The sequence below is a fragment of the Apteryx mantelli genome, chromosome 10 (genome assembly GCF_036417845.1).
Source record: "Apteryx mantelli isolate bAptMan1 chromosome 10, bAptMan1.hap1, whole genome shotgun sequence".
In the NCBI taxonomy this organism is placed as follows: domain Eukaryota; kingdom Metazoa; phylum Chordata; class Aves; order Apterygiformes; family Apterygidae; genus Apteryx; species Apteryx mantelli.
Window position 1 is genome coordinate 23,063,495 of NC_089987.1, and position 13,665 is coordinate 23,077,159.

A 13,665-nucleotide genomic window follows, 5' to 3' on the forward strand; every position below is an offset into this window, starting at 1 on the left:
AACCCTGCAAAGCTACCATGCCCAGAGAAAGTTTTCCGGACTACCATCCTCCATCAGCTTCCTAACCTCTGGAAGCAATTTGTTCTGAGAATATTCTCTGACTTAGTTAACATTAACACATCCTCCCTCCAGTCGCTTGTTAGAAGGGTTTATTTCTATATGGTGCTCTCAGAAGTCACAGGTGACAGGCAGGAAGCAGAGTGTACCCACTACCTTCAGCCAGAAGGTTTGGCCCCCCAGCTTTGGGGGCCTCCTCAGTAGATTTACATGGCAATGTAAGAAGGGTGTCTGTCAGAAAGGTTATGGGGCCATCACTAGAGGGGAGGTTATGGAAGTTGGTGACAGTGAATTTTTAGATTACATATTTGATAAAAAGGAGAAAATATTTATCAATTGACATAAAGACAGTGAAAGGCCATGGGAAAAAAAAGACATGAGCAGAACTGTGGATGCAAAGCTGGAAACTTGATAAGGCTGGACAAGACAGAAGGGGAGGGACTCATGTAGTTCACTTACATTCAGTCCTGTAGCAAATTGTGTAACATTAACATAGCCAGTTAGGAAAGGTTTCCACTCAAGACTTGAGGCCTGGCTATGTTTTATGTCCCTACACGACAATGCAGAGTACCAGGACTCAATACTGTGGACAGTCAGGCCTCTGGAGACCAGTCACCTTAATGCATTTCAGGAGCAGGTGAAGCCGTCTGTGTAGACAAAGTCTGACTGTAACGAAGCAGGAGTCCTGGGATACGCTCCAGACACTGCCCCAGTGCAGCACAGGAGGCTGTTAACACTCATCTAACCAGTTTCCACTCTCTACAGTATTTCTACTGATCTCACACAATCAGTATTTCTACTGGTCACACCAAGCTGCTGTCAGCTACAGTAGTGCAAAGCTGCAGTAGTTCTGCTGGCAACTGTGGCTCCTTTAGCAATGTATAGGCTGCGGGAGTAACCAAGAAGAGAACCTGTCTCCCCCTCTTGAAAAGATTTAGTTCCACCTATTTTAAAAGAAATAGGTTGGACTTTATTCTAGGGTTTACTCCAAAGATGAGAAGGGATTTTATATGGCTCAAAGACAGCAGGAGGTGTTTGTCTCAGAACATGTAAACACACAGAATCAGAGCCTTGATTAACTGAAGGATGTGGGCTTTGTTTGTGTAAACAGAAAAGCATGATTTTTTTCCATAAACACACACAATAGAACTCAAAAAACCTATTTAGACCTGCCAGGCTTGTGTCCAGGCTCACAGACGACACTGGAGATTCAGATGACGTGCAAGTCCAGGTTGTATGAAAGAACTGGTATTTCCACGATTAAACCCAGACTGAATTTGGCCTCCTTCTCACAAAGGACCATTTTTGCTTTGGAGTCACTACGTGAAATGACAGTGCTCTAATCTCTTTTGTTAATCTTCATCGAGCACACGCAAGGTGTGCCCAAACCAATATATCTCTGAACAATGCAAACTCCAAGCAGAGTTCACACAAGTGCAGGAATGAAAGGAGTTCATACTTAAAAAACAATTGCTAACTACAGGTCACCTAATGCTGCTATCTTGCTTTTACAGAGATCTTCTAAATCACAGGGGTGAAAAGAGTAATTACTCTCATCTCTGTTTTACAGTAGGGAAAGTGAGGTACAGCGAGCCAAAGTGACTTACCTGAGATCATATATCAGGCCAGAGTTCAACTCAACTGGCTGCCAGTGATGCGCTCCAGCCATGAGCACATGCTGCCTACCAGCAACCAATTTATAGTTCTTGCAGTAGCTCAGCTTTAGGCAGGTTCTCGCTGCCTGTTGGGAGTTCACAGTTCAGAAATGCTTTTTGCAACAAGCTCTCTCAGCCTCACTAGGAACCTGAAGTTCACTCTCAGCACATCAAACCAGCTGATGCAGGGATCTGCCAGGTGACCTCATTCAGGGAGGAGGAGGAGGAGGAGGAAAGGAGGTTCTCAGCTATCGCTTACCACTGGCTCAATGCTGAAGATGTCATCAGAGAAAAGCATGGCATCTCCTTTCACCTTCGCGCGGTGGTTCTGGAAGGTGCGGGAGAGAATGGGAAGGCGTTCTCTGAGAGTGGGGTCCACACTGCACTCCTTGAGAAAGCGATCTGTCTCGTCCTTTTCCTGGCTCTGCAGTCTGCGACACAGCCTGAAGCCACAGGGAGAGACAAACCAAGCATATAATTTAATAAGCAACATATTTCCGGAGGCTGTCATTTAAGTGCAGGGGCAGCAACACGCTCAGAGGGGAAGAGCGGGCAGCAGCACAGCAAGGGGCTTACCCAAAGCCAAGGGGTCCCAAATGAATCAGGTTATTGGTAGTTGTTCACTGGCACAGCAGGTAATTTTACTTCATGTTCACAAGCTGAGAAGAGGCTTTTGAAAGCTAACAGCCCTCAAAAGAGCAGGAAAGTTCCTCCTAGCTCAAAGCCACTGCCACAGTTAAGAGTCCAACAACCACCTCACCTGACTTCCGACCCACATAGCTGCACTTGGGAGCCAGGTAACAAGAAGATCAAGTTTTACTGACGGGCAGCTACTGCAGCACTTGTTGGAAAGGAAAGAAGAGGCAGGATTTCATCTGCAATTTACTGTATCAGTTTTTTCCTCCTCCCTTTTGAACTTGCAGTGATAAGCACACAGTATCTGCTTTCTGTTCCCTATAGTGCCTTCCACCAGAGGATTCCAGAGCACTTCAAAAGCAAACTAACAAATTTAGGCATCACTTCACCTTGGTGAAGTTGATAGTTTTATAAGCATAAAAACAGAGGCCCTGAGAAAGGAAGGGTCTTTGCCCAGCATCACCCAAAAGAAGAAGTCAGGACGAGCACATCTGAGTCCCAACTCCTAGGTCTAGCCTCAAACAACCTTTCTTTTTTCTCTTCTAGGCCTTCTCTAGAGAACTCAACTCAGTTAATCTCTCCTTTAGTTGGCAGTCAGAGCAGAAAGCATTTTCTAGTGTTTAGACATTGTGACTGAAAGACAGGGAGGGCTTCTACAGAGCAGTCGCTTCCTAGATGGATTATTGCTGTCCCCCCTTCATGCTCCAGTCCTCTGGCTATGAAGAACCAGCAGGTGACAATTCTGGGGGAACGAGCAGAGGGCTCCATATGTAGCAAATTGAGGCAATGTAGTATAAACAGAAGGACAGCAATCATCACCCAGCTAAATTCAAATGCAATTAGAAAGTAGTCATGGCCGCTACTAGCTGCACACAGACAGAGCCTCAGGCAACTGCTGTCACCAGTGCCAAAAATACTTGCTTTGGCGAGCTCCCTGTAGAGTTCAATAGGAAATGCCTCTCTATGGCTGACCCACAATGCTGTGGATTAGGAGGGGTTCCAGGCATCAAAAATCAGCAGCCCTGAACTGAATCTCCATCAATGGGCAATAATTCCACCATTACATCCCAGAACATCCTGCAGGATGGAGACAGAGCAGACCCCTGGATAGTCCTTCTAGGGATCCAGGTTATACTGGCTAATATCCCAATGCTGGGTCCTGCACTACCTCTGTGGAAAAGTCTTTGCTGCTCCCTCTACCTGAGGCCTAAAGAGCTTCTCTACTAACAGCTCATTCCTTGATTGTAGCTGAATTGTGCAAAACCCACGCTTATTAGGCACAGGCTCAGAGCATGCTGACCCTGCCCAAAAAGCCCCATGACAACCCCGAGGCTGGCAGATCAGTGCCAAGGTTTACAAGGTTTACAGGGTGCCAGCTGAGCTCCAGATTGTCCAGAGACAAGTTGAACATCTTGGCGCATCCAATCCTGTGTGCCCAATCCAACTGCACATACATTTATGGAGGCTTCTTCATCCCATCCATTGATTCATGGATCCTCCACAAGAACTTCTCTGTGGAAGCCCACTCTGTGAGACTGGGCCAGCAAAAGAAGCAGGAACAGGGGTACAGGAACAAAGACGCAGCTAAATTTCTGGCTTCATATAGTTTCGAGTCCAACTGAGTCACTCCACTAGGAGCTCAAACTGGCCTTGACTCCATCACTGCTGTACTCTTAATTTGCAGGTTCAGTTCAGGTGTTTCCTGGGCAAAGCTTACCACTTCTACATAGAAGTTGCTGTCTCTTAGGGACCCAAGCACATGCCTCATGAATGGATGCGACTGGTACCTGGACAGAGGCTTAACGCTTTAAGTACCTTGCAGGGCTGGGATTTCTCCACAGGTCAAAGCACATAATTTTGTAAGGCCCCATATTCACCTCCCAAGATGGACAACTTCAGCAAGCAGGGGTATATGATACTGTGTGCGTAAGAAGGGTGAAGGCTGAGTACCGGCCTCTGAGCTATGACCGTGCCTAAGACTTGCCACAAGGAAAAAGAACATCCTGACCATAATCTAGAATAGAAATTGGAATGAGAGCAAATGTAATAGGAAAAAAATAAGGTGCAAGTCCACTATGGGGAAACCCGGCTGCTTCTGTGGGGGGAAGGAGATCACTCAGGGCCTAGTCTGAGATAGGCAGATAGGAAGAGATGGTAAAGGAGTGGTTCAGGGAATTACCAAGAAAAGGTCATGAGATTTTCCTCTAACACTCTGTGCTTGCACAGAAGTCACACTGTGTAATTAAAAATAGAGAACAGTGGAAAACTAGTTTTGGCCTTCAAGGCATCACTGACCTAATTGTGTTGAACTTTATTTGCTCAGAAACCCTTAAAAAGTGCCCCAGTTTAAGGCAGTTTCCTGATCAGCTGTGGGTTCAGTGCATAACTTCTATAAATCCTACATTCATTCAAGTTTGAAAAGTCACAAGAATTTCCTAAATCACCCAAACTTAAGTGCAATTTCCAATTCACCCCCAAGCTACAAGTGTTTCTCTGCTGCCTGAAATGGGAATTTCAAAGCTTCACTGAAGAATATCCTTTGAAAAAAATCTTTCCCAGCCCTTGGCCCTTTCAGTATTGCTACCTCTAGCTGCCCCACGGCTGTGTTAGCACCTCTCACTTCCATGAAGACACAGGGAGCTGAAGCCCAAATACTCTTCCAGTCCTGTGCTGCTCTGCCTTCCCCCAAACTTCTCCACCTCTGAGCTCTCTCCGGACTCTAAAGAAAGGCAGAAGTACCACATGTGCTGGAAACCTGGATAGTGCAAATTAATTCGACATCCCACAGCAGGAATGCCAAAGCTTTCTGGGCCAATAAAGCACTTGCTACCCTCCATATCTACTGAAAACATGCCTGTCATCTTACCATGAGAGCTGAAACTCACTACATTGAATATTATAAGTTATGCTACCAGCAACTATGTTAAGTGCTACTACTTAATGTAGTCCCAGGTAACTACTGCTGACGCTTTCCTCAGCCTCACAGACCCTCTGTAGCCCAAGGATCTATGGGCCTCAGTAGCCCATGCTCCCACAGAACATGAATTTGCCACCTGAGAAAAGCCAGTTGTTCCAACCAATCTTACTATCCCCAGCCAGAAGAACTGGAATAGAAAGTGCTGAGCTCCATTACCCTGAAGCTCAGCATCTTACACCCTGAAGCCTTGGATGGTTAAGAGTAACAGGTTATTTGTCCAAAACCATTCAAAAGCACAAACATCCCTTTGAGGCCATACATTAGTTTTTCCCTGTGGCAGAGTATCATACTGAAATGAATCTTTAAATGAACCTCATTTTCTGCTGATCCTCCTCTTCCCAAGTAGCAAAAGCCTTCCACTGGAAGTGGGCTATGATTTCACTCCTATTGTGAATGACCACAGCTCTGTGGTTTGCCAGTGTGAGGTAGGTCTTCTCAATCATCAAGGAGTTCTTGTCCAGACTGATGTTGACCTCTACAGCTGTTCCATAAAGGCTTGTATGAATATCTTCACCTGGCAGAAAGCAAAGGACAATCTTTGCTCAGCACATTTGTTGCTGAAAGCACAAGGAACAGAAAAAACATAAGTAATGGAAGAAATGTTTACAGCTTTTAGCTGGATTAGCAATTCCACAAATGAGTATGTTTATTACATCCTGACAGCTACCCTGTGTACAACAGGGGGATGTCCTAGACAGCACCTTAGTTCTGGATGTCCCTGTAGAGATCTATTCCCCAAGGTTAGTATTTATAATGAGATTTTCAGATGCATTCAGGTGGTGTTTGGGTTGCAATTCCACAGCAGTTGCAAGGAATCCTGCATCCAACTCATTCAGGTGCTTCTGAGGAGTCCCACCTCAGTCACTACTTGCTGAGGGTCTCCTGCAGGCTTTACCAGGGCAAAGCTAACTGGTACTGTGTCTCTTCTCCCCAATCCCTTTCTGCTGACAAGCAAAGGTGCTGGGAGGGATGTGGCAGGACGAGGGGGGGGGGGGGTTCAGAAGAACAAGTGAAGGGACAACCTAAAGCATGGCAGGACACAGAACAGAACTTCACTGCGTTGCCAAAACAGCGCCATCTCCTTGTTTGCTGTGATTTTGTGAGGATGAACGAAAATGAGGTTACTTGGACATGGCCCGCACCAACCTGCCCATTACAGTCCTGCAAACCCATTTATTTGGCCTTGATGCTGTTGCCTATACCTGAGTGTGCAAGTTTACATTGAGTATTCCCAAACTATTCAATGACCAGAGTAGAGTCATCTTTGCTTTCCACCTCAGGCCCAGACGTGAAGGGACTAGAGAGCCCCTGGCTATGCACATCAACTGATACATGATTCCAGCTTTGCTGAAGTACCTACCAGCATTTCACCCTGAAGAGCAAAGACTCCCACCACAGACTAGCTCATTTTCAGAGATTTTAAAGCTTCATACTACACAGCCAAGTAACTCCTGGGGTTCATCTGAGCTCAAACTTCAGCACCAAGCCTCTGCATCCTCCACTCTTCCCATTGCAGGTTAAGGTTTTCCAGGTGAGATGCAAACAGTGAACAACGGACATTCGGGGAAGGTCAGGGCCACTCTGACTCTCTCTAGAAATGGTATTTTGCAGGAGAAGGGCCCAAAGCCTCAGAGCTAGCCCCAAACAAGTGCACCAGTCATGCCATATGCAGCAAAGGGGGATCCTTCTGCACACCACACAGGTTACAGCAAGGGAGTCAGTGGATGGACTTGAAATGGCTACTGCACAGCAACACAAGGTGAGAGCATCCATGCTGGATGGACTCAAATCCTAAGGCAGCCACAACACAGCAGAATGGCATCGATTCTGGAAAAGAGACCCCCTCCAACAGACCTGGGGAATGAAGCCAGGCTCATCTTTACAGGAAGGGATCTCCACAGTCATTCAACCCTGCACATGTGCCATATAGAGCAGTTTGCCCTCCCAGAGTCACCTTGTCCAAACCCTTTGCACTGTGAGCGGCTTCAAGAAGCAGGCTAAAAGTTTTGGCTACTAAACAGCTGGATGACTTGACAAGGGGTGGCAAAATGACTAGCAAGCAAACAGAGCAAGATAAAGAGCTTGTATGTGTTGTGAGGACCTCCTGGAATACAAGCTGAACCTACAACCAGTCTTTCTTGTGTCCTACAGCTGGTATGTGTTCTTTATCACCCAGGCCTCAGTGAGTGGAGAATTCAGCCTTCATGCCTATACAACCTTTACTTTCCCTGCTCTCGAGAGTTTGCAATGGTGAGAATTTGTGCTTGGAGATGAGTTTACATTGCCAGAAAAACAGCAATGTTTCCAATGGCTAGAGAATCTGTTTTCTGTAACAGCCAGCTCAGCACATAATAATATAAGTGAAGTCCAGAAGAGTCCTAGTGGTTGGTATGCTGTAGAAGTATTGAGCTTTCCCTCCATTGAACACTTAGGGTATGTTGCCAAGTAAAGGAATCAGGACCCAAGAAGTAGGTGAAGAAGAGTATTGAGCTTTGAGGTTCATAGAAACAGGAGCTAGGACTCAGTGGTCAAAAAGGCAAAGCAATGTTAGGAACTATTACAAAATAACACTAAAATGATGATTACCCAACTGACAATCTGTGGTCACATGTATCCTGATATAGTGAGTATAGTTCTGAACCTCAAATCTCAAAAAAGTAGAAGAATTTGAAATGAAAGAGAAGGGCAGAAAGAATGATTAGAAGTACAGAACCTTTATATGAAGAGAGACTGACTAGGATTTCTCAACCTAGAAAACACACAAAGGGGAGATAGATGATAGAAGCCTGTAAAAGCATGAATAGCCTGAAAAAGGTGCATAAGGAACAATTTTTCACCATCTCACCATAAGACAGGAACCTGAGGGCCTGAAATAACGTTATCAGTCTAATTATATAAAAGGAAAGTACTTTTCAGGCAACACTCATTCCCTTGGAAAATACTGCCATAGGATGTTGTCGAGGCTAACAGTTATAAATCCAAAGAGCAACTGGACAAGTTCTTGGAAGATAAAGCCATTAAAAGATATTAAACAAAGATGAGAATAAAGCCTCCAGCACAGAAAACCACTAACTCCAGAGTCCACGGGGGATAAAGCATATGCACTGCCTCTTTTATACGCGTTGCTAAGCATCCCCTATTGCTACTCTGGCAGACAGGAGCTGGGGACACAGCCGCTCTTACAGTCCGAAGCCTGTGCCTGTACAGAGCTCAGACCTAGCTGCAAGCACCGAGGAATCTCCCAAAGGCTGGAGAGTTTGTAGGAGCACCTTCCACCACAAACGGAAGGGAAGCATTTGGCATCGTGCTGGATATATAAATCCACAAATCGCTCAGTACACTGCAGTGTGCACAGATGCCAGCAAGTCAGGAGGAAGCCGCAGATCTGTCTGCTAGGCAGATGAACTGACACAGAGTGGAGCTGTCAGGGTTGGCCAAGGGCAGCTGCATCCTTCATGTTTTGGGCACCAAATTAGATGTGACATTTCATTTAGGACTCTTGGCTGTTTAATATATAAGGGAAAAAAAAATCTCTGTACTGTAACAGTGATGTAGTGCTAGGAATTCCACTTGACAGGGTAATGGCTATGGTACGTAGTTTGGGATGCTGCGCTGCCATGCAAGCACATTTACTGAATCTAGACATCTCTGCCCTGTCGTTATTTACGCCACACAGCCGCATTACAGGCTGTCAATTCTCTCCTCCTTAAATGCTTCTGATACGTTTCCTACAGAGAGCAGGACGCAGCTCTCACCCTGCAGCCTGAATGAAGCGATGCCCAAACTTGAAATCAAGAGACTTTTCATACAGGGGTAAAGCAGATGCTCTGGTTTGTGCACTCCTGAAGGATGCTCTCTGACACAGCAGAAACACCACTATGTTTTATTCCAACATCTTTCTGCATGACTACAGACACAGATGTCTTAGCATATCATGGCAACTTTTTACTATCTCAAGCAAGAAGTCTAGTATTGGGTCATCCTTCCTGGGGCCTATTATGTGGGAAAAGAGACAGAACGGGAAAATAACAGAAGTACCAAAACATCTTTCAGAATTCCTCTAATACTACAGGAAATAACCTCTGTAATACTAGAGGGAATAGTTTTCAGAGCAAGACAAGTTATCCTTAAATAGAAAGACAAACCTTGTTTAACCTGAAAGCATAGCTCAATCAATGGATGAGCAAGTCCTTGAACAAGACTTCAAAATGAATTTGGGGTTTAATAAAGAATACTTTTCTAGTATTCAACAGCTAGTACTTTCCTTCACTGATTACTCTAAATATTAGCAGATTGGTAGCCAGATTAGACTGAATAGAAAGAAAACAGCACCCTGTTGCATCTCATCTTCACTGACAGGTATCCTTCCTTTAGTCGTATCACTTTTGCTGATATCTGTTGGGTTTTTTTGAAATCTTTTAGGAGAGTACCATGAGCAAACTTGGAAAGTTTGGGTAGCATGAAAAGAATGCCATAAATTCATTTGTCCAGATTGTCAAAAGACTGTCTTGCTCTTATTTCTTCAAGAAATGCAGCTGAAGAGACACAGGTAAGTTAAAGTCCTACTGTTTTTTCCACTGGAAATATAAGAAGGAAATGAAAGCAGAGCTCTTCATTTGGAAGAGTGTTATTGTACCTCCATATTGATCCAGGTTTGATAATTCTGTGGCTCCTATCATACCCCAGACTGCCTCAGCACTGCCAGTGTATTCCCATTTTTCCAACAGCCTGCAAAGTAGTGCTATTACCACTTTGCCGCTGGAGAACTGAGTCACTTCACCAGGCTAAGTGATCTCTTGGAAGTTACAGAAGGCATCTGTGACACAGCGAGAGCTGGATCCAGCCCTCCCCACCATATGCTTCGTGCTGTGCTTCCCCCAGAACTACCACTAGATCACAGGCAGGAGCATTGCTCTTTGCTGTTTCGCTCTCAGGGAAGCGAACGGCATCACCTACGAGGTATGCTGGGTCTCCACTGGCCTGAGAAAAGGCCATCTGTCAGCTCCCACGCTTGTACTTCCAGCACCAGAGCAGAACACAAAGCAGCAACAATTCTGCAGGCAGGTCATTTTTAAGTGCTTCTCTGAGCCTGTGGCCCTGAGCTACCTTCAGACACTGCTCAATCACGGCATTATTTACTCCAGCCCTCAAGAGCGGCTTGGTTATAACCTCATTGCTAAATAACCGCTGCCGATAACAAGGGTAGTGCTGAAGAATCATTCCTGGGCCAAGACGAAGCTCAGAACATCCTAATCAGTACTGCTCTTGTATCAATTATTGCTTTAACAGCCCAAAGTCCCAGGCACGGGCCAAGCCTCAGCAAAACACATCGCACAGCACATCACAAAAAGGCTCTATCCCAAAGACATTACAACAAACCATGAGACGAGACAGGGATGGAAAGGGAGGACGAAAGTAGTGGCAAGTCAGCACAGGTCTATGGGACAAGCTGCAGGCTCTTAAGACAGCTCTTTTACGCATTAATCATCATCTTATTTTCAATCAAGTAAAACAGGCTCCTTAGTGTGCATCTTTCTGTAATGGAGCACCCAAAGTATTCCCCATTATCTCCTCTGTGCTCTGCTTAGGAAGATCTGTTTGTCTGGTTATAGGATAAAACATTCCAGCACAGGAATTACCGGAACCAGCAAAGATGCTTTGTTCTGCCCAGCATGAAGAAATCTCACAGAATACATTGATTGAAGAAAAGCACAACGAAACCAAAGGATGATAAAAGACAGTGCTGCGACATATCCAAGATGCTGCAGGCTATTTTTAATCATTCTTGCTACTACAGGAATGATAAGCTGGGGTACCTGACTGGCTGAAACACTGGTTTTGGCCCACAGGGAAAATGGCACAGTAACTTTTGCAAATACATGCACAACATGCCACTTAATAAATCAATCACCCCTCAAGGTGCTCTTATGCTTCTCAATTGGTACTGACTGATCCACAAGGAAAAGAGGCTAACAAATGGTCAGCTCTGCCCTGAAAAGCATCCAGAGTTAATAATGCTTAAGAACATTAGTGATTTCCACCGATGACAGGTTAAACAAGCTATAGTCAAAGGTGACCTACAATGAAAATCTACAATAAAAGATGAAAACCACATTCTTCAAGAAATCTCTCTTTCATGTGATAAAGACAGGGGATGTAGGGTGACATGGAAGTCCTGGTCTTTGTGGCTACCTGGGGGATGAACGAAACGGTCAAAAGGAGATTTTAACTTCCAAATGGCCCTCGCAGTAAACGCAACCTAGTCTGTGCTTGTGCAGCCAAGTCAACGGGCTGCATTAGCAAGGTTTTGTCTGGGGGTTGGTTCTGTAGTTGCGGAGCTATAAAATTGTGCCAAAAGCTATCCGAAATGGAGCACAAACTTAGTTCCCCTTCACCTACCCTCCAAGTGACAGACCATCTGTCTTGAAACACAAGGCCCTGGAGAGGGGCAGAGGTCATAATCTGCCTCTAAGAAGTAGAGCAACCATATCTAAAACAGCATAAAAATCATTATTGCAAGTGGTTCTAGAAAAGGGGAACAAACACAGGAAACATTTGTTAACTATTAGCTGATTGATGTAAACTATCACTTTGGAGACCAGATGCACTCCAAGTATCTTATTGATTAGGACTATAAAAGCCCATAACCAGTCAGTTGTATAAAGTATTAGTCACCAATCCTTGGGCTGTTGCAGTGCTACCACTATTAAGATGCAGCAAAGTCAACATATAATTGCAGTAACTCCTATTTACACTGTGCTTCTCCGCAATATATGCCTCCCTGCACACACCTAAATCCCAATTACTTTCAAGCTGACATACACAGAAAAAAAAGAAAAAGAAGGATACAGAAATCTATCAAGCTTCTGGGAATTCTTACCAATGGAGGAAGAAATATGCACTCACCATCTACAACAAGCACAAAGAAAAACCCCTCCGTAAAGTTTTAAAGTACCTTTTAAACATAGTTCAAGGAAAAGCTAGGAGAACCCTCTCAACGTAAGAGCTGAAGCATCATAGGAGTCTGGCTTACAAGTGTTAAAGAGTCAGGAAATCTGATTCCTAAGCAGCAACTTCTTTTGATTCCAGTGTTTCACTGGAGCGCACTAACTGCTGCAATTTTTTTAAGTTGATGTTCAGTGCTGGCATATGTTTAAAATTTTATTTTATTCTGTGAGTTTTCAAAGAGGATCTTGTTTCCTGTGTTATCCGAAGTTGTAAGAAGCTCGTAAGTCTGCCTGGTATTGCAGGAATCCAGAATTGCATTAAGATGAATAACTACAGACTTCAATAACAATCAACACACTCAGCTGTGGCCATCAGAAGCTCAGAGTCTGTCACTGAGCTTAGCTTGGTGGCAACTTCTATGCTACTCGCAACAAACTGGTACAGCCCCAATGCTTGGCATGGTCAACACAGCAGTGCCCGTTATCATAACCCGCGGCGGAGGACTGCCTGCATCGGGACCCCTGTGACACTGACACTTCTGAAGATGATCCCAGTGACATCCCAGTTTCCACCCTCTCCACTGTCCCTTCAGTAAGGAGCCTGGACTTCACAAGTTTCTCACTCAGAGGGAACTGGTAGACCATGGTCTCCCTGCTTTCATGCTGCAGGTGTTACCTTGGCTTTTCATAATGGACAAGTGCTGGTATGGACAGACCAAAGCTAAAGGGCTTTTGAAAGCCCTTTCAAGGACATGACCAAGTGCAGAATTAGCAGCACAAAGCATCAAGGCTCAGAATATCTCTGTGTCAAAAATCTGTCTCAGGATTGCGAAGTCTTGCAAAGCAAATGTCACAATTTCTCTCCGGCTTCTCTGACAAACGGTTCATAAGGGGCCCAGTTGTAGTCTGACTGATATTAAGACCAGAAAGTGATTGTGCTAATCCCATGCTGGTCTCCTGCACAACACAGGGATCGCTCAGATAGATATCTAAAGCAGTTGCGAATTTGTTCAGGAAAGTACTGAGCCCCTCCTCCATTCTTGCTGAAGTCACTACAAATTGAGAGCACTTACCTAGTTGTTTGAGGGGCTTGAGTGATTTCAGGGACATAAAATGCAACACAGCAGGGGCTCAGCCTCTGTTAAATGCTATTGCCTATTCACATCCATCAACGGATTCAAAAAAAAAAGAGTACCATGTCAAATAGGCAAGGCAAGACTAAAGCTCGGTCTAGCAACTAGATCAATAGGATTTTCATTTTGTTTTCAAATAAGTTCCTGGAAGCCATTGATTTCAATACCAGCCTTGCAAGATAGATGACAAGACCCTTTGGTAGGAAGGAGATTCTTAAAAGTAACAGAAGAGACACGCAAAGGTGTTTGAGTTCTCCAAA

General features: G+C 44.8%; 1 protein-coding gene across 1 annotated transcript in view; it reads right to left on the reverse strand.

The window, feature by feature from the left end:
* HYDIN (HYDIN axonemal central pair apparatus protein) overlaps window positions 1-13,665 on the reverse strand; it is a 172,307-nt gene that overhangs the window by 127,629 nt on the left and 31,013 nt on the right. Inside the window, exons 8-9 of the mRNA XM_067302835.1 lie at window positions 5,638-5,839; window positions 1,972-2,155 (exon numbers count right to left, since the gene is read on the reverse strand). Coding sequence (XP_067158936.1) covers window positions 1,972-2,155; window positions 5,638-5,839 — 386 coding nt within the window. The remainder of the gene's footprint in view (window positions 1-1,971; window positions 2,156-5,637; window positions 5,840-13,665) is intronic.